The 18,213-nt window shown below is 41.1% G+C and overlaps 4 protein-coding genes across 7 annotated transcripts; 1 reads left to right on the forward strand and 3 right to left on the reverse strand.

Annotated features, from left to right (window-relative positions):
• Nucleotides 1-467: 467 nt before the first annotated feature.
• On the reverse strand, nt 468-11,424 carry wdr32 (WD repeat domain 32). Of its 2 annotated transcripts, none has more exons than XM_026940534.3 (8): nt 11,292-11,424; nt 5,936-6,659; nt 5,715-5,828; nt 3,980-4,177; nt 3,699-3,901; nt 2,821-2,892; nt 2,231-2,376; nt 468-1,044 (listed from the first exon to the last, which is right to left on the reverse strand). In XM_026940534.3, exons 2-8 carry the CDS (start codon nt 6,361-6,363, stop codon nt 673-675), a joined length of 1,533 nt encoding a protein of 510 aa, XP_026796335.1. In that variant the 5' UTR covers nt 6,364-6,659; nt 11,292-11,424; the 3' UTR covers nt 468-672. The 2 variants fall into 2 exon arrangements, with proteins under 2 accessions (XP_026796335.1, XP_026796325.1); XM_026940524.3 differs by having other exon boundaries at nt 2,821-2,895.
• Nucleotides 7,719-8,869, reverse strand: pomk (protein O-mannose kinase). Its single transcript, XM_026940547.3, has 2 exons — nt 8,603-8,869; nt 7,719-8,486 (listed from the first exon to the last, which is right to left on the reverse strand). Exons 1-2 carry the CDS (start codon nt 8,867-8,869, stop codon nt 7,719-7,721), a joined length of 1,035 nt encoding a protein of 344 aa, XP_026796348.3.
• Nucleotides 11,425-11,476: 52 nt separating the features above from the next.
• grxcr1b (glutaredoxin and cysteine rich domain containing 1 b) lies at nt 11,477-14,411 on the forward strand. The gene is made up of 2 exons (XM_026943959.3): nt 11,477-12,312; nt 13,315-14,411. Exons 1-2 carry the CDS (start codon nt 11,938-11,940, stop codon nt 13,357-13,359), a joined length of 420 nt encoding a protein of 139 aa, XP_026799760.1. The 5' UTR covers nt 11,477-11,937; the 3' UTR covers nt 13,360-14,411.
• A 450-nt stretch (nt 14,412-14,861) lies between these two features.
• zgc:123321 (Protein YIPF5-like) lies at nt 14,862-16,878 on the reverse strand. Of its 3 annotated transcripts, XM_026943318.3 has the most exons (6): nt 16,769-16,878; nt 16,485-16,604; nt 16,219-16,358; nt 15,937-16,082; nt 15,600-15,781; nt 14,862-15,323 (listed from the first exon to the last, which is right to left on the reverse strand). In XM_026943318.3, exons 2-6 carry the CDS (start codon nt 16,601-16,603, stop codon nt 15,161-15,163), a joined length of 750 nt encoding a protein of 249 aa, XP_026799119.3. In that variant the 5' UTR covers nt 16,604; nt 16,769-16,878; the 3' UTR covers nt 14,862-15,160. The 3 variants fall into 3 exon arrangements, with proteins under 3 accessions (XP_026799119.3, XP_053088600.1, XP_053088599.1); XM_053232625.1 differs by lacking the exon at nt 16,769-16,878 and having other exon boundaries at nt 16,219-16,314; XM_053232624.1 differs by lacking the exon at nt 16,769-16,878 and having other exon boundaries at nt 16,219-16,314; nt 16,470-16,548.
• Nucleotides 16,879-18,213: the final 1,335 nt, after the last annotated feature.

The raw sequence follows: 18,213 nt of genomic DNA on the forward strand, positions 1-18,213 counted from the left end.
CGCTACTCACTATCTATTCTCACTCAACCAAGAATCATCAATGATCTACAGATCAGACCCCCCATAAAAACTGTCTTCATTTAGTGTCTCAGGAGGCAAGCTACCTTTCAAACATAAGACACAATCACACAAACAGCAGCTCATTTCGGAGCTGCGTGAACACTGTGCTCCTTTAAAAGAAAAAAAAAAAAAAAAAAAAAACATTTGGCAAAACGCAGAAAATTCCACCCATTACAACATTAACAGTTTGTACTGCTTACATTCAGTGCTACTTTACATGTTAATGATACTGTTGTAGGAGGAGGTTAGCATTAGACATGCAGGTCAGGCTTTGACACCAGAGAGAGGTCATATGCAAAGGTATAAACCCTGCAATCTTACTACCACCATGAGCACAAACCAGCACTCCGCATGCACCCGCCAACCCCCCTCCCCCCCACCCCCACCCCCCCAATCAGAGGCATGCACTCTGAAAACCGTTTAATGGCTATTTCTCTCATTACTGCACATGTACATTCAAAAAATTGTAGAGATTACACAGTTTAAAGAACACAAAACAAACTGCTGTAAAAACACTCGAATCATTTACACAAACCTGCAGTCACATCTTGACACTGTGAACACGAACCCCTCTAAGGGTCAACCTGCCAGAAAACTGTGTGTTTGTGTGTGTTAAAAGTGGGGTTGGTAGAGTGCTACACGTCCGCTGAGGCAGCCTGAGGCCAGCTGACAGTGTGTGGGCGAGAACTTGGAGGTGAGCACCACGTCACTGTGAGAGTAGATTGAGCGAACCTCACGCAGCAGCGCCGTACGCTCAGGCACACACTCCTCAAGCTCCCCGCAGCGCTCGTCAAAGGCCAGCAGACGCACGCCGTAACCGTATGGAGAGCAGATAAGGCGACCGTCCGGGCTGAAGCACAGCTCCTTGATGTAGCCACGGCCCACGTTGGCCTCCTCAATGTAGTGCGTGAGCCGCAGAGAGCAGCGAGGTGAGACCGGCAGCCGAGGAGGAGCTCCTTCCTGAAACTCGTACACACACGTCCACTGCAGAGAGAGAAGCAGAGTGATCACACAGTTTGCAAGGCAGTCTCTCAGCTTTGCACACTTCTGCTCTAGATCAGGTGTATTCCAGTTACAAAGAATTCCTTGCATAGAAAGGCATGACTGAATGGTGACAACAGGTACAGCTTTAATACTTATCCACTAATGATTCATTTATGACTATAAATAAGACAATTGGTAGTTGTCTTGTTTTGCACTGGCACGTCACATTACCACTTCTGACTCTGAATTTGACACAGGGCGAATAAACATACTTCTCTGTCCAGTCGTTTTTAAATATTCTGGTTCCTGACTCCCCCTTCTGGTTTCTGACATCCCCTTTCTCACTTAATGTCTTTAGCCCCGTAGCTAGTCTAAGGTCCGATGAGCTGCCTTCAGTTTAATTATTTCCATAAATGCATGTGTTTTGATAAGCTGCAACAGAGAACCTGTTAGAGATCTGTTTTCTGTTTAGAGTCTGTGATCTATGGCCAGTTTTTTTTAAAAATATGTTTTTTCGGCTGTGTTACAATATTTTTTTAAAAGTACTCGGGTTCAGTCCGCTGAAATACTTTGGTCCGCATCTGGACCCCTCGTCTAGGTGATTTACAGTGACAGGAGGCACAGATAATGTTTGCGGGTGGGAAAGGGGGCACAAAGTTCAGCAGAGTTTAATTTTTTGCATAAGAAGCAAAGCAACAGGATAAAGGCAACTACAGGAATAAATGTAAAACATTATCCCTCTTTTTAATCCCTACCAGATTCATTCATAATGGAGATGGAAGAGAAAATGAGCAATTTACTGCTTCAAATATATGTAAAATGATGTTAGAGAAACTTCTCTAAAACTGCGGGGTATTGGGTGAGTTTAATTAGTGCTCTAACAGCCAATAATGGGTTGTAAAGTAATCTAGTTAACTTAAATCACCATGTAAAGGCCAGCAGATTGCCTATTACACAGCCTTTTTTTTTTTAAATTTACATTTAGGGTTCTGAATATTCCCTTTTTTGATCGTACAAGAAATAAAGATTATGCAAAGATTATGCATTTCTCTGGGTCCATGAGATTTTGTCCCACTGCATATGTTTGTATAAACTAGATGATTATACTTCATCACTTCTCACTTATTGCAACAACTTAAGAGTTATTTTTATTCCTCTACAGTGCTGTTGTGGTGTTGCTTCTGACCTCCTGGTCATCCATGTTGCTGGAGCAGCGCAGGAGTGTGGCCCAGCCTTTGGGGTGCAGCTGCAGTGAAGTGATGCAGTTCCCCCGGTCCCTCTCACCTGGGATCTCTGGGGTCAAAACTTCCAGACTGTTCCTAGGAGACAAACCTGAAAAAACACACACCGTTCAGTAAAGTGGGAAAAAAAAAAAAAAAGAAAATAGTTCACTCTAAATTCTTTGGAACAAGTATTCTGCATTTGATCAAAAACGTTCAACTCAAGCTCCCAAATGGCGCAAACAGAATAGCATCCCCCTATCTGACGGCCAAGATAGTAAAATTGTGTGTGAGAGGGAAGGCATTACTCTATCCTCTGTCAATAAGAGTGATACTAGCCAATTGTGGGTGTCTGTGAGCTCATGTATATGAGAGCAGTTAGCAATTCAAAAACATATGGCTGCTGGCTTCATGTGTCTTGAGAAAGAGAAAGCATTTACTAGTCTTCACCCTCCCTGGTTGGTAGCTATCATGATGGGGAGAGCTAGCTGGTGGGTGGGAATTGACAAATGAACAAAACTGTGAGAAAATAAAGTAAAAATAAAAATCAACTGACCCTCTCTATGAGGATGGGCTTTGCTGTCATTGCCATGGCGAGAGCCTGACGTCCTGGAGCCTGTTGAAGAACCTTCTGGAAGAAGAGACACCAACTTTTTTTTTTTTTTTTTTTTTTGTACAGTTCCCAATCTCAGTAAGAGAACGTACTTCTTTGTGCCACGAATACATATATGACTAAACGTTTGTGGACACCTAACCATCACACCCACATGTGCTTTTTGAACATCCCATTCCAGATGTAGTCCTCCATTTGCCTTTATAATAACCTCTACTCTTCTTATAAGGTTTTCCACTAGATTTTGGAACGTGGCTGTGTGGATTTGCCCATTCAGCTACAAGAGCATTAGGGAGGTTAGCCGGTGAAATAAAGGCGAGGAGGCCTGGGGCACAGTCACTTGAGTTCTTCCACACAACCCTGGAAAACCATGGACCTCACTTTGTGCCCAGGGGCATTGTCATGCTGGAAGAGGTTTGGGTTCCTTTGTTCAAATGAGGGGAAATTCTAACATCTAATACAATTGTGTGCTTCCAACTTTGTGACAAGAGTTTAGGGAAAACCCACATATGGATGTGATTGTCAGGTGTCCATGAATTTTTGGCCATATTTACCCAACATGTATAAAGTTACCATTTAAAAACATGCATATGCTGCAACTGAAATCACTGACCTTGATTGAGCTCGGATAAAGATTTAAAAAAAGACATTTAAATATTTGAAACCTTTTAACAGATTTTAATTGAAAATTAAATTCTTGCTTCTTACAATCACACATTTTTTTATTCTGTCAGTGCTTGTCAATGTATACGCAGTGCAAATCTTCTACAAATACTTTTCTTTTGTAAATAGAACATGTGTAAAAAGTTTTACGTGTATACCAGTGCTGAGTGGGGCACGTCGCGCCCGTAGGATGCGGTAGCTGCCGACCTCTAGGCTCTGGGTGAGGTCAAGGTCATGCAAGATGAGCAGGTAACCAGAGGAGGTGGAGATGAGCATCTTACTGCAGTCCGGCGTTAGACGCATCCGCATCAGATAGCGCGTGTGAAAGAACTTCTTATGGGGACAGCCGTCTTCTGTGAACCTGCACACATACACCCCAGTTAGAGCCCATTAATCACATGCTGCACACAAGATGGTATGAGATTCCAATAGCACAAACCTGTTGGTGTCCCAGGTGATGACATTTCCATCAAAGCCAGACGTAACAAGCAAGCGCGTGTGTGTGTCATACTCGATATTCTTCACCCAGCTAGCATGGCCGTGCAATGAACACACCTTTGAGTTCAGCTTTCTCAAGTCCCACAATGCAATGGTGGTGTCATCAGAACAGGTGGCAAACAACCGGTTATCCAGAAACCTGCAGAACGATCAGGGAAACAGTTTGCAACCAGACTTTACACACCTAGCTTATACAATGGCAATATTTAGAATAGAATAGAATAGAATAGATTTTTATTGTCATTGTTCTGAACAACGAAAGATGAATTATAAATATAATGAAATAGAAAAATAGCAGGGTTGACTCTGCCACGCCATAAATAATACAATTAGAAAACACTGCCTTTTGCAGAGTTCCACATGTGAACGTAAACTAGAGTTTGACTTGAAATTACATTTTCAAGCATAGATGAACCTCATCATCATAGCGCACAAAGGTTTAATACATAAGCATGTCACACTGTTTACAATAGTGCTGTTAAATTCGCAGTTCTGATTGGTCAGAAGGTGTTGCTTAATTTTCTATGATAGCATGACTCAGTTCAGCTACAAGGCAAATCACATGTTTATATTAATGTGCTCAATCTAATACATTATCATTTCTATAGGAACAATTTTCCCAGGGACTTGTACGGCAGAAGCTCTACATATACAGATTTATGTTGTGTAATGAATGTGTAACTGTTGATATGGAGACATTTTGTGTAAGGAGAAGTGTATTTAGCATTTTTTTTTTTGGAAGAACCAGGATCAGTGCTTTGTAACAGTCAGAGGTAAATAACTAAGTTTTCCAACACAGGAAAGTCTTCAGGACAAAGAACTTTGCGGATTCTTGCTAACGTGACACTTATTTTTTTTTGTCTTATTACTTACGAGGAACACTATTTGTAGCTGTTACAATTTAACGGGATATCAGGAACCAACTTGTTTTGCATATATTCCACAACATTAAACACAACTACAAGCTAAAAATGAATAAAAAAAATTGCTAGTGTTGGCAAAGTGCTGTGGTATAAGAGGAATAAAATACTTGTGCTGTTATTAAAAAATGATCAACTCTGGTGTTGAAACAGCCCTCCTCTTTGCATCAGTCTGCATCAAACCACTACTACATTGATTATTTTCCTATAACAGTACATTCTGTCATGTTTGAGTAAGTGTAACAGAGACAGAGAAGAAGGATTTTGTCACTGCTTCCATAACGTCATCACCAGAAATTCTGTATGTGATGTTGAACTAGTACCTGAGTGGACCAGTGTTGCACTACTAATTTATAAAACATGCACCCTTGTGTACACACTTACTATTGCAGCTGAACACTGCTACCAGGGAATCAAATGCTGTTTCCACATGGTCAGTGCATGCACCTTGTATCCTGTGTGCATCCTAATACCACTTCACGTCAGATCAGTTTAACTGCTGTATCACACATTTTACAACAACATTTTGACCAGTAATTCCAGTATTGCTCCTTTCTAGCTGTTTAGTGCAACATATGGCTACATCAGCTTTTTGGAGGGATTGTCAGATGTGGTTTGGAGAAATGCAGTATGTAGCTAAAATGCATCTCAGACCTGCTGTGGTGGTTTCAGTGAGAAGATTTAAATGTGTTTCTGTGTATATACTCCTGCTGCTTGAGATGCATGACTCGAGCATGAGCTGATGAACTAATGTACCTGATGTTGTTCACGCAGTCCTCATGAGCCTCCACCAGCGTTTTGATGTGTCTGGAGGAAACAGGATCGAACAGCAGCACTTCTGTCTGCTCACAGGCCACAGTCAGCACCGACCTAAACACACACACCAAAACACTCTGGCTGTCGCAGGCTACAGTGCAGCTTCAGGTTTACACCTCTGTCCTGCAGGGAGGTTATGAGAAGAAGGGAAGCTTTCTTACCCGTCCGGGGAGTACTCCAGGTTAAACACGGCACCGTGAGTTTGGGTGCTGAGGTTCACCGAGTCCGTGGCGGGGCTCATGGATGAATAAAGGCGAGTCATAGTCCGAAAGTTATCCCGGGCCGGATCCACAAGCGGCCCTCTGCGCACGCTCCGGTTCCGCAGCCATGAGAAGAGCGACTCGCGCGCACTGGAGGTCCTGAAGCCGGGGCTCGGAGCTCCGCCGTCCGCCGCTGATTCAGGCCGCGAGCTAGCCTTAGCTCGGGAATTCTCGCGCCTACTCTCCGGAGACGACGGTCTCGAGCGGACATCCTCTTCTTCCTCCTCCTCCTCTTCCTCGCTCTCGTCCTCTCGGAACAGTTCGTCGGAGTCGCGGGTAAGCCGAGCTTCCTCTGGTTCGCTGCTGTCGCTCGGTTGGCCCGAGCTCATAATGGCAGTGTCGCGCTCGGCGGCTCCGTTTTGAACTAAACAAACGGACAAACCGGCCGACTCACGACCTCTGCTTTACTGTCCGACCGCTTGCTGTGAGTTAGCACCGGACAGACAAGCACTAGAGCTAAAACTACAAACACCAAAAAGCTCCCATTAATGCAAACAACCGAACCGACGCGAGTACGCGTAGACAACAAATGACGTATTTCCGGTTCCTTTCTCAGTTGGAGCTTGTTAAAGGCGCCATTGGCAGGTAGTTGAAGTTGTCACTGGAAGAACTGCAACTGCAGCACCTGTAACGCCAAGTAGGGGTTTATGAAAGCATTCTTGTTCATCTTTAAATTACTCAGCTTTCCAACTCCTAACTTTACGTTTCCACACTCTACTGCCCAGTCTCAGTAGGACAGGCCTTTAGAGAGAAAATACACAATTAGGAACAAAAACAATAGTGAGACTGCTTCTTACATGAATCAGTGAAAACGGTGCTTTTACCAGTCCACCAAGCACTTCAATTAGCATTTATTTTATTATTTAAACATTGACTTGTGTATTTTCTTTTCTTGCTGTAGCTACTAACCTCCCCTAACATGGTTTTAGCTTGATGGTATTCTTATTAACTACAAAAAGTATACGTTTTGAAAGAGATAACAAAGCATTTCTGTAAGTTGCTCTGGATAAGGGTGTGCGCCAAATGCTGCAAATGTAACTGTAACTTTTCTTGAGAAACCAAAACTTGGAGCGCTCTAGCTAAGCAACTGTCTTTCAGCCAATTATGACTCAACACATCAAAACTTAGTGTAGCCAATATTTCCTAAAAGAAGTAGTATTAAACCTCACTCATTACACTGCATGATTACCAGTAAACATATTTAAATACTTGTCAGTGTCATTACAAACAACTCTATCCACTTTATTTCCATGGTGTCAGTTTTAACAAGCCTCATGAATCAGTTTTTTTAATCAGTATTTCATTTGATGAAGTATGTTTCATCAGCCTGATCAGAATTTCACATGTACTGTTGCCTGCTGCAAAAGCTAGATTGTCAAAAAAAAAAAATTCTAAATGTATGTTTTATACAGTTTAATATGGTATTGGGTGTAAAATAAGAAAACAGAAAAATCTCTTTTATATCTGGAAATAATAAAAAGACAAAGAAAGTAAGAGGTCACTATCCACAAGCATGTGTTTTTAACTTTATTAATTCTGTCCAGTTTTTACCAAACGGTGCATAATGATGTTAACATCTTTTATTGCCTATTGTCCTGAATACTCCTACTGTGCTCACCACTTTCACTGGCTCTGGACTGCTTTTTTAACTTGCTCCCAACACACGAACCGAATCATATGAAATTCACAGCATGTCTCTGACGCTTTCTGTGTGACTTTCCTTCATGCTGTCATAAACAGTGCGATAAACACTGAGGACCTCATGCGCTGATGGCCGTAGCTTAGGATTCTGCCTCTTGCACTCTGCATGGATCTGAAAGAGGTGCAAGTGGATAACATCGCTCCCTGAGACATGACCCAGCAGAGAACGGGTCACATCTGGAATCTTCCAGATGTCTGACTTTTCATCATAGCCTGGCATGAGGTCATGTGAGAAAGGCACCTCGTCACCAAAAGGCCACCGTTGCTCTGGAGCAACAAACTCACCTATCAGCTGACGATGACCACACTTGATGCCCTGACCCCCAGGCTCTACCAGCGGCAGGGCATCCAGATCGTTCGCCAAAAGCCGCAGGTCAGACGTCAGCAAGAATTGACTTAGTGTTTTGTGCAGGTCATTAGAGTCACACATGACACGGGTACCCACTGGGCTCTTGTGTAAAAACACCAGAAAGACAACATAGTCTAGTGCCAGACGCAGCCGCACGTGCCACGAGTCCTGACTGCGGTAACGATCTTGAGCAAGAGTAGAATCAAGTGTCAGTGCTGATCCCAAAGGGTGGTACTCAGTAACAAAAACTCCATCTTCTTCACACACACCCACTAGTTGTACCACACGCACACTCTGCAAGGAACGTAGCATGGACAGCCCATGAAGGAAGTCAGCTTTATACTCCTCTGATGACAAGACACACAGGGCTACTTTTTGCCCCTGCCACTCTGACAGGTATACCTGAAACACACCATGAAACACAACTTGTAAATTCTTACATGTAGCAGTATGGCAAGTATACCAGAAACATTGCATCATGTTACCTAAATATATACAGAACTTAAAAATATATATACCTGCTTAACAACTCCCTGTCCAATCAGTCTGAGACGACGAACATTAGCACGGATCTCAGGACACTGCAACCACGGAGTACACTTTTTCATAGTGCCCACCTTAAAATAGCCTTTTGAGCAGTGCATGTGTGCTGAAGGTGGGGAAGTCCCCTCGTATAGAGCATCCAGGTAGACATAGAGAAGCAGGTTGGCACAGAACAGAGCTACCAGACATAAAACTACTGCAGGCACCCCACACTTTGGACCACTTCCAACCCTCTGAGCCATGGTGGCATCTTAACCTGTGTCAGAAAAGAAATCTCCAACATTTTTCTACAAGGACTAACAACATCCAGACAATGACTAAAGTAAAATTCTACCCATCAGATCGAACTTTTGAGGACACAGGCAAAATCAGAATGCTGCCTAAATAAAAAAAGTGTAATTTTTGCTTTACAGATATTCTATATTATCAAAATTAAGGTTTCACACTTTGCATAATGAAACGATACAGTACAATATACAAGATACAATACTGATATTTGATGTGTGACTATGGAGCAGCTACATAAGCAGCATTGTTCACATACTTGCCTGCATACCATTTGTACATCTAGAGTATTAGAGAGACATCATCAGCAGAGCAACACATAAAATCATGCAGATCCGGGCCAGCAACTTAGGGTAATTTTCACATCAACTATTAGAATGGGGAAAAATGTGATCTCAGTGATTTTGACTGTGGCATGATTGTTGGTGCCAGACGGGCTGGTTTGATTATTTCCATAACTGCTGATCTCTTGGGATATTTACACACAACAGTCTACAATCTACAACTCTACAGTTTACTCAGAATGGTGCAATAAAGAAAAAATATCCAGTGAGCTGCAGTTCTGCAGACAGAAATGTCTTGTTGATCAGAGAGGTCAACAGAGAATGGCCAGACTGGCTGGCGCTGACAGAAAGACTACAGTAACTCAGATAACTACCCTGTACAATTGTGGCGAGCAGAAAAGCATCTCAGAATGCACAACACATCAAACCTTGAGGCAAATGGGCTACAACAGCAGAAAACAACATCAAGTTCCACTTCTGTCAGCCAAGAACAGACTCGCCCAAACTGGACAGCTGAAGAGTGGAAAAACGTAGCCTGGTCTGATGAATCTCGATTTCTGCTGAGGCACACAGATGTTAAGGTCAGAATGTGGTGCCAACAGCATAAATCCATGGATCTACCCTGTCTTGTGTCAACAGTCCAGGCTGGTGGAGGTCGTGTAATGGTGTGGGGAATGATTTCTTGGCACACTTTGGGCCAGTTAATACCAATCAATCATTGCTTGAATGCCACAGCCTATTTGATTATTGTTACTGACCATGTGCATCTCTTCATGGCCATAATTTACCCATCTTCTAATGTCTACTTCCAGCATGTTAATGCACCATGTCACAAAGCAAAAGTCATCTTAAAATGGTTTCATGAACATGACAATGAGTTCAGTGTTCTTCAGTGGCATTCCCAGTCACCAGATCTGAATCCAATAGAACACCATTGGATGTGGTAGAACGGGAGATTCACAGCATGAAAGTGCACCTGAAAAATCATGTCAACATGGACCAATATCTCAAAAGAATGTTTCCAACATCTTGTGGAATCCAGGCCACGAAGAACTGAGGCTGTTTTGAGAGCAAAGGGAGGCTCTACCCAGTGTTAGTATAATGTTCCTAATAAAGTGTTCAGTGAGCACTGGAATTACTTTTTTGACTAATTCTTATTTTAAACAAAAAGGTGAAAACTGTGGGACTTGACGAGGCTGTGATAACATGTATCTTGCCAGAACAGCAGTATATTTTGCCACGCACATGTTGTTTGGCACTTTGATTCTGATACTGTTGTGTTAATTTTTTTTTTTTTTTTTTGGATGTTCAAAATTGATGCATTGAATCAATGCAGAATCCACACAACAGTCAGCTTGCCTAAATAAAACAAAGTATAACATTAAAGCAGAGGTTCCCATCAGGACTGGGATCCCACAGCACCTGACAAAAAAAAACAACTGCAGGATCAGGTGTTTTTTACTTTCAAGCAGGGGTCAGATATGAAGCTTGCAGGACAAAGGAAGAATCTTCTTTATCATGGGAGCATTTTGGGTGCTTGTGCAGTGCTGTGCGACACATTTACCAGGTTCATTCATTCATCTCCAGTAACTGCTTTATCCCGGTCAGGGTCATGATGGTTTAAATTACTAATTTTGGGGGATTTTTTTTAATACTCTACTTATTTTGCTACAAAACACAGCAGACAGGTACAATAAAAAATAATAACTCCTGGAGTGGGTGGGATTGGACGGAATTTCTTCCAGTCCCACACATTCCTCTTCTGTAAAGCAACAACAGGTCAGGGTGATATGATGTGTAAATATTTTAATGGTAATTTCGCCCCTGCTTGGCCCTTGTGGTCACGTGATCTAAACATGGCGGCCACTGTGGCAAGCTACCAATCTTCATCTCATGTAGAATTCATAGGAACTGCAAAGCAGGAATAATTTGTTTTTGGTCGTCGCTGTGTGAACATTTAACAGCTTAAACCTGAACTATGCAACCTCTAATGTGGACAAACATCAATGTTAAATATATATTTCTTCGTGCAAAATCACTGATTTCTGATGTCTACACATCTCATAATAGTAGCATGTTAAATTCTCACGCTTACCCGACTTTGCTAAATCGTATGCATTTCCACATCCACCAAGTCTGACATAAATATGCCGAGCCTGATGCTGAAGCAACTACAACATGACTGCTGTAACTGCTCAACCCTTCTCCATCAGCCTACTCTCCTGTTGTTTCAGTGTGACTTGTTCGATGACACGAACATGCAGATTTAAACAGAATGTGAATTCAGTACTGCCACCTAGGGGCAGTCAGATGTACTGATCTCTCATACACTGAGGCAGGTTTATTATTATGGAGTCATGCAACTTTATCCTATTCTGATCCTGATAAAACATTTATAGCTTTGGGTAGAATGGCAGTTTCCCCCCCCCCTGTATCTAAGGGGAAAAAGAAGATGTTCATTTCATGTTCAACTACACATTTTTACACAGTATAAGCTTACTTTTTTTAGTTGTCTTTATTATTTTTATTGAGATCATTTTTTATTCATTGGCGCCTGTGCAATGTTTTCCACGTCTCCATGGATCAGCTTCATTTAATATTAACACATTCGGCGTCAATCTGACACCCTGACACTGTTATTTATTTGAGGACCTTTAACGTGACAGCACTGGCTATTAATAGGAAAGCGTGCTGTGTGTAGAGAGCCCATCCCCGCGGATTATGTAGGGTAGCTTTGCGGGATGGAGACGCGGCGGGTGCGGTTCCGGGTGGCGTCGGCGCGCAGCGGCAGGGTGCTGCGGGAAGTGTTCAGGGAAGACGAGGAAGGGACCGAGGACTCGGCGGATTCAGACACAGCCGCCGGGTCGGAGGCTGAGCGCGCCATCTCTCCTGCCAGCAGGGAGGCGAACGGGCATCTGATCGGCCTGGCGGTGGAGCAGCACGAGGACAGCGGCAGCGATCCGGACGACCTGCTGGTGTACGCGAGCGCAGCGCATGAGCAGCTCTTCAGTCGCAAACGCGTGAATATCTTCAGCAAGAACGGCACGATCCGTGGCGTGAGGGACAAAGTGAGCGCTGGCCAAGTGCTCTTCAATAATCTCTCCAAACTCTACGGGGTGAGTACGGACGCCAGGGTCGGGCTTTAGGACTGTAGTGTCAAAAGCTGCGCGTAATTACGCACATGGCGCACTTTTAACCACGCTGCACATGCTGCATCATCAGTCTCTCACCAGCGCGCTTCAGCAGTGTTCTAGCAGTGCTTTCAAAGATACTCGCCTGCCTAGTTATAGTCAATGAAAAAGGCAAAGAGGCTAAAGGAAACAGACAGCAATAATACTTTTAGGCGCAGAAGATTAAACTGTCAACCAAAGGCATAGTGTTCAGTAACAATATAACCTAGTATATGCTCCAAATTTCTATGAGGAATGAATTGAACCAGCAATGAGCCAGAAAATGAATTGCTTCTGTGTGTGTGTGTGTGTGTGTGTGTTGCGAGGAAGTGTATTTATGTACTTGAGTGATTTGCTTTTTAATGAAAAAAAAAAAAAGAATTAGATGATATTTTGACAGAACTAAAGAAATTACAGATAACTATGGCAGAACAAAAAGTATACCTACATTTTGCAGGACCATATCTAAGGTGGATGTTCATTCATATATTTATTCATTCATTCATTCACTCACTCAGTCAGTCACTCAGTCAGTCAGTCATTCATCCAGCAGTGGTTCAAGTTCAGCATTACCTGAAGGTGCAGTTTGCTTTTCCCTTGGTTCATCCATTTTTATTTCTAATAAGATAATATGTGAACTTATTTGAATAATATTGTCCTAACTAATATTCTGGTCATGTTTGGGTAGCTAATATACCAGAGCAAAATATGTATTTTTTCACACAACAGATTAATTAAGCCTACTTTTTTTGCTTTTGAGGGGTCCCATTTCTAGTCAATGTTTCATGAAGTTTTAGTCTAACAAATAAGTTTATTTTTTTCCAAATGAAGATTTAGACTGGATCAGAGTCATTGAGGGTTTATACATCCACTAGACAGCTGACTTCATTAAGGTGCGTTCTGCATTATGCCTGTATTATTCCTATATTGTTTCTCTCCCCTTAACAGGGCAGAGAGACCATGTCTGTGAAGAAGCTGCCTGCAGGAGTTTAAAGTAATACAGAGCAGAACACAGCATTACATCTGGACAGGGGTGTTGTATGAGGAGCCTCAGTAATCTGTTCTAAACATTGACCAGGGACGGACTGCTTTAGTCACTGTTCATTAACACAAGTTTTATGGAACTTTATTTAGAAGCTGAAATTTCCAAGTGCAGTCCTGCAATTTGTGATATTTCTTGAAGAAGATAAGGAATTTACAGAAAAGTCCACTGGATGTTTTTAAGCTGGGGAATTTCATGATGGAAATTCTGGGATATGGGCTAATATGCTCCATTCTGGACTAACTGGATCCTGTTTATGCTCCTACTGGAACATCCAAACAGCAAGGCATTTGCAGCCTGCTCTGATGTACAGCATATGATCACACATGGCACTTTTTTGTGTTGACTAAAGCAGTAAGATAATTCTTTTGCAGTGAATCAAGTGCATATTTTCTTTTACATACAGAAGTGTCAAGTTTGTGGGATGAGCTAATGTGAACTTTATTAAATGTTCTTTGTAATTGGAATTAAACTACAGTAGGGGATGTTTCATCTCTATAATAAACTCCTTCAGCTGAACATTAAATGGTTAAACAGTCATTACCTGTATGATGATCATTGTTTATTGCATTTGATCTTTCATTTTTTAATTGCCTACACTCATTAATATTCATTTGAATAATAAAAACAGTGTAAATATGCCCTTTATATAAATATTATCTTTGTGTTTTCTTATTTTTTATTATTTAGTAAGAGAGATGATGGGAATGACAGTAGGTCAGAGCCAGTCATTTTTAGTTTTGTATGTTAATGAATTCTAAAATGTATTGGGAAGATGAATATCATGATTTTGTTCACTTTTCATTTTGTTCAAATAAATTTTCTTCTGTAATTTTTATAGAATCTGCAGAACAGCTTTATTCAGTATATTCAAAATGTCTGTTTCATTAAAACCTGATAAACAAAACAGGCAGTTGGTACTGGTTTACTTAATTATACTTATTTTATTTCTGACTACAAAAGTTTATGTTTACTACACATCCTTGAGGAACTGTGCAAGGTGACACACCTTCTGCACCTCCTCCACATGTACAAGTTAAATTATGCACAAGATCAGAAGGTCATACAGCTCATTTGCCTCTCAATTATTTATCATAGACAGAGAGAGAGAGGGAGAGAGAGAGAGAGAGAGAGAACAGAGCTGTATGGAGATTATCTCACATAACAGCAGTTTAGGTTTAAGAGCTACCTGAATGCGTCCAGCAGAGGTCCACCTGACCCTGAAGAAGGGTTAAAGTACTGTTAAAGATCATGTGCTCAGGGGAAGGTAAGCATCTATTGTGTTAATGGTATGTAAGTCAAGATTTTTTTTTTTTTTCAGATAGGAGAGATCATACAAAAGACATGGAAACTATTAATTTCAAAACAGCAACCTTCTAGGAAGATGCTTGTAAATCCAGTAATAATATACTTGAAAATGAATGTTAAAGTCTTGTAACAAAAGAAGACATAATATAGTATAATACATTTTAATTACATTCTTATGGTGATCATGCTTATTTTATATAATGTGTTGCATAGTAATATTAATACAGTCAAAGCCTCAGGATGTAGGATGAATTGAGCCCTGTCATATACATAACATCTTTATTCTTTTCAACTGAATTTCAGATTAGTATTTATTCAGGAGTGGAGTATGATGAATACCTGTACTTTCTTTTTCAAACTGTGTAAAACATTAATTCAAGTAATTTAGTGCTTTAGTCATCTTAAACTGGGTTTCGGCTATGCCAAAGCTTTTTATTTGGATAATCAGAAGATGGTGAGGAGGGCGAAGACTCCATAGAGCAGAATGCATGGGTACGCCACCAGCAGCTGCTGTCCACCCATATCCAGTGTAGAAGTAAAGATCTTAGATGCTGATAGACTGCACCAGCCAATCACAAACAAGGCCAGCAGTGTGCCCAAAACTCCTCTGAACAGACAAACAAATGATCTTTGTTAAATACTAATCAAGATTTGTAATAAATTAATAAACTCAATGTGATTTCTTTCTGACGTTTGCATCAACAAGTTGCGTGATCAATTCAGAAAATACAGAACTACAGTCTACATAGGGAGAAAGAGTCCTTCTGAATGCAGTAAATAATATTTTGATATAGCCACTATTACACACAGTGCACCCAGTCACATTTATTAACATTAATATGTGAAAAAAATATTGGTTTTTCATGTGGTTGTAGCTACTCACTGTAGGGAATAAAAAACAGCAAAGGCAGAGAGAGCCACCATGGGCAGCAGGCAGTATCCTAATACACTAGCCACAGATCCGTAAGATATTGTGTATACACTCATTAAATTCAGCAGAATGTACATTCCCGCACAGCCCAGGGCACTGATGCCATACACATAGCCAAAGTGTACCTTTCCTGCCTGCAAAGAAAAGCAAATGCATACGAAACCAAGGATTGATATAGTAATAAATACACTGTTAAATTACACTCATAATGATGTAACCATTCCTCAGTCATGAGTCTAAGTTTTAGTAGTGATCAAATGAGATGACATGCGTAAGAAATCAGTTATACCATCAAAAGAGTGGCTCCCAACGCGATGCAGAAAACGACAGGACCAGTTAAGTCTGTCTCATTCATGATGCTGCCATCCGCTGGCTTCATCGGGTTCAGCACTGTCAGCGTCTTCTGCCAGATGTGATCAAAGTTAATGCCCAATTCTGATGAGACACATGCACAGTAATTTCCCTTGTTCATCGATTCGGGATCTCAACTTACTCTCCCTTATATCAAATAATGTCATTCCAAACCAGGAGTTATTCCAAGACATTATATTTGAACATCTGTGTGGATTACCCTCTAACAGTGGAGGTTCTTCCTCAAAGGAGTCGGTGTGCTCAGCAGCCCCAGGAGAAGCTGCAGGTTGAAATATCTGCCCAGTGTAAGGTGGATCTGTTAATGGGGCATATGAATCCGATGTCGGAGATGCGCAATCTCTGCCATTGACAAGGTAAACAACTGTTCAGAACTACACCATAACAAAAACATGAATCTCTACAAATAGAGATTCAGAGTCATGAATGTTCATGATCAAGCATAGTCAATACCAGGGATACTCTTACACGTCTTGGTAATGTGAACTGATGTATTCTGTGTCATAGCCATATGCATCTTGGGCCTGATCATCTATGTAATATCCAGATTGGTAGAAGTCTTGATCAGACTGCCTGAACTCCCCCATTCTACACAGCAATACAACACAAAAGAAGACTGTAGTGACAATCTGAAGACTAGCACCAAACTACAACAAAGTAACTGCAACTACAATATGTAACTATAAAGTAACCATACAGTATATATAATCTCCATATACAGCCTACACTAAGTAGATATCTGATTTGTATACCTTTAAAAAGTCCAGTAGAACAGGCCTGTCCTGAGTGGGGTATCGTGGCAAGGGTCTGCCTTCTGCCTACACAGCTGTTAGCTGTGTGTAATATGTATTTGAAGAGTTATTTATAGGCAACTATATTTGCACAGGGGACACAGACTGCCCTAAGAACACCAACAGTCAAAAGACTAGTGACAATGCTGGGAATTATATATAGTTTTAGTGTCTTGTATGACAAATCTTTTCAACCTGTATAAGCAGAATTGGCAAGATGTATACTACAGTACACTGTTATGATAAGACACTTTGGATAATGATAATGATTATCAAGATACAAAAAGAACTCTTCAGAAAAAAATAACCTTCAAACCTCTTTAGTGATGAGATGATGACAGATCACTAACAATGTTTATAGGGAATTCCCATCTATTAATACTCTATATGTTACAACAGTTAGTTCCGGTCCACTAATTTGATTGGACGAGGGGTGTACCAAGACTGCTTATATTTATTATTACCGCATTGGGCGTTTCACTCTGCTTCTCTGTGTTCACCACGTAAAATTCCAATTCTAGCAAAAGTCCCCTGAGCCATCATCAGAGGACATAGCAAACAATACATTTTTCACCTTGTGCCTATGGCCAAATCATAGCAGTGCCAATATTCAGTAAAACCACATTCTTGTTTGTGAGATATTGCTTAAATATTGTACATATATTTTTAAATGCAATAGACTCACCACCATAGCAACCATTTGGGGGAAGCAGTGTGGGCTGAAGAGTTCTTTTGGTTTCCTCAGACAAAGTATTACTTTCGTTTACCATTTTAAGAACTCATTACTAATTGCTGATCATATTAGATGCATTTAAAAATACTCACTCATATACTGACTCAAATACTGAATAAGAGTAATGGTGATTTGCCATTGGACATGCTGCAAATGATACAGCTTAATTTTTGACAGAATTATTCTATGCATATTATAAACTATTTTAAACTGGTTATCACTGCTCCTGGGCTATTCTGTATTTGCGATAGTCAGCATTTAGTCAACAGCTGCAATCACTTGTTAAAACCTTTTTTTTTTCATGATTGAGGTAAAACAGGAGCACCTAACTGAACTATAACTGAAGCACGAAACTGCTAATTGACCCATGGGTCAGGAGCCTTTGTAGGTGCTAAAGCCAAATACAACATAATTTGTGGCTTTTGGGGTCCAGCCATCAGCTGGTAACCCACTTCTGAAAAAAAAGCTTTTGGTTACAGCAAGACAACAAGACTAACAGTTCTAACGAGCAAAAGCCAATTGGATGCCAATGCATTGCGAAGGAGTTCCATAGCGTCTCACCAGAAAAGCTGCTTGCACTGAGGTAGATAAGATGAGATGATGCTATTGGCAGCTTTGAGGACAGGTTACCTGTAACTCCAGCCATAGTCACAAACTGCTAAGCAGATCGCTC

The sequence above is a fragment of the Pangasianodon hypophthalmus genome, chromosome 3 (genome assembly GCF_027358585.1).
Source record: "Pangasianodon hypophthalmus isolate fPanHyp1 chromosome 3, fPanHyp1.pri, whole genome shotgun sequence".
Taxonomy (NCBI): Eukaryota; Metazoa; Chordata; class Actinopteri; order Siluriformes; family Pangasiidae; genus Pangasianodon; species Pangasianodon hypophthalmus.

What these genes read in the sequence shown, in the direction of transcription:
- wdr32 (XM_026940524.3), bottom strand. Translation starts at nt 6,363, where the DNA reads ATGAGCTCGGGCCAACCGAGCGACAGCAGCGAACCAGAGGAAGCTCGG. An exon ending in CTGGAGTACTCCCCGGACGG is followed by an intron (nt 5,829 to 5,935) that starts GTAAGAAAGCTT and finishes GTGTGTGTTTAG; the next exon opens with GTCGGTGCTGACTGTGGCCT. An exon ending in AGCCCATCCTCATAGAGAGG is followed by an intron (nt 2,377 to 2,820) that starts GTCAGTTGATTT and finishes GTGTTTTTTCAG; the next exon opens with GTTTGTCTCCTAGGAACAGT.
- pomk (XM_026940547.3), bottom strand. Translation starts at nt 8,869, where the DNA reads ATGGCTCAGAGGGTTGGAAGTGGTCCAAAGTGTGGGGTGCCTGCAGTA. An exon ending in GACAGGGAGTTGTTAAGCAG is followed by an intron (nt 8,487 to 8,602) that starts GTATATATATTT and finishes GGTGTGTTTCAG; the next exon opens with GTATACCTGTCAGAGTGGCA.
- grxcr1b (XM_026943959.3), top strand. Translation starts at nt 11,938, where the DNA reads ATGGAGACGCGGCGGGTGCGGTTCCGGGTGGCGTCGGCGCGCAGCGGC. An exon ending in ATCTCTCCAAACTCTACGGG is followed by an intron (nt 12,313 to 13,314) that starts GTGAGTACGGAC and finishes TCCCCTTAACAG; the next exon opens with GGCAGAGAGACCATGTCTGT.
- zgc:123321 (XM_026943318.3), bottom strand. Translation starts at nt 16,603, where the DNA reads ATGGGGGAGTTCAGGCAGTCTGATCAAGACTTCTACCAATCTGGATAT. An exon ending in TGGGAGCCACTCTTTTGATG is followed by an intron (nt 15,782 to 15,936) that starts GTATAACTGATT and finishes TTTTCTTTGCAG; the next exon opens with GCAGGAAAGGTACACTTTGG. An exon ending in GCTGTTTTTTATTCCCTACA is followed by an intron (nt 15,324 to 15,599) that starts GTGAGTAGCTAC and finishes TTGTCTGTTCAG; the next exon opens with AGGAGTTTTGGGCACACTGC.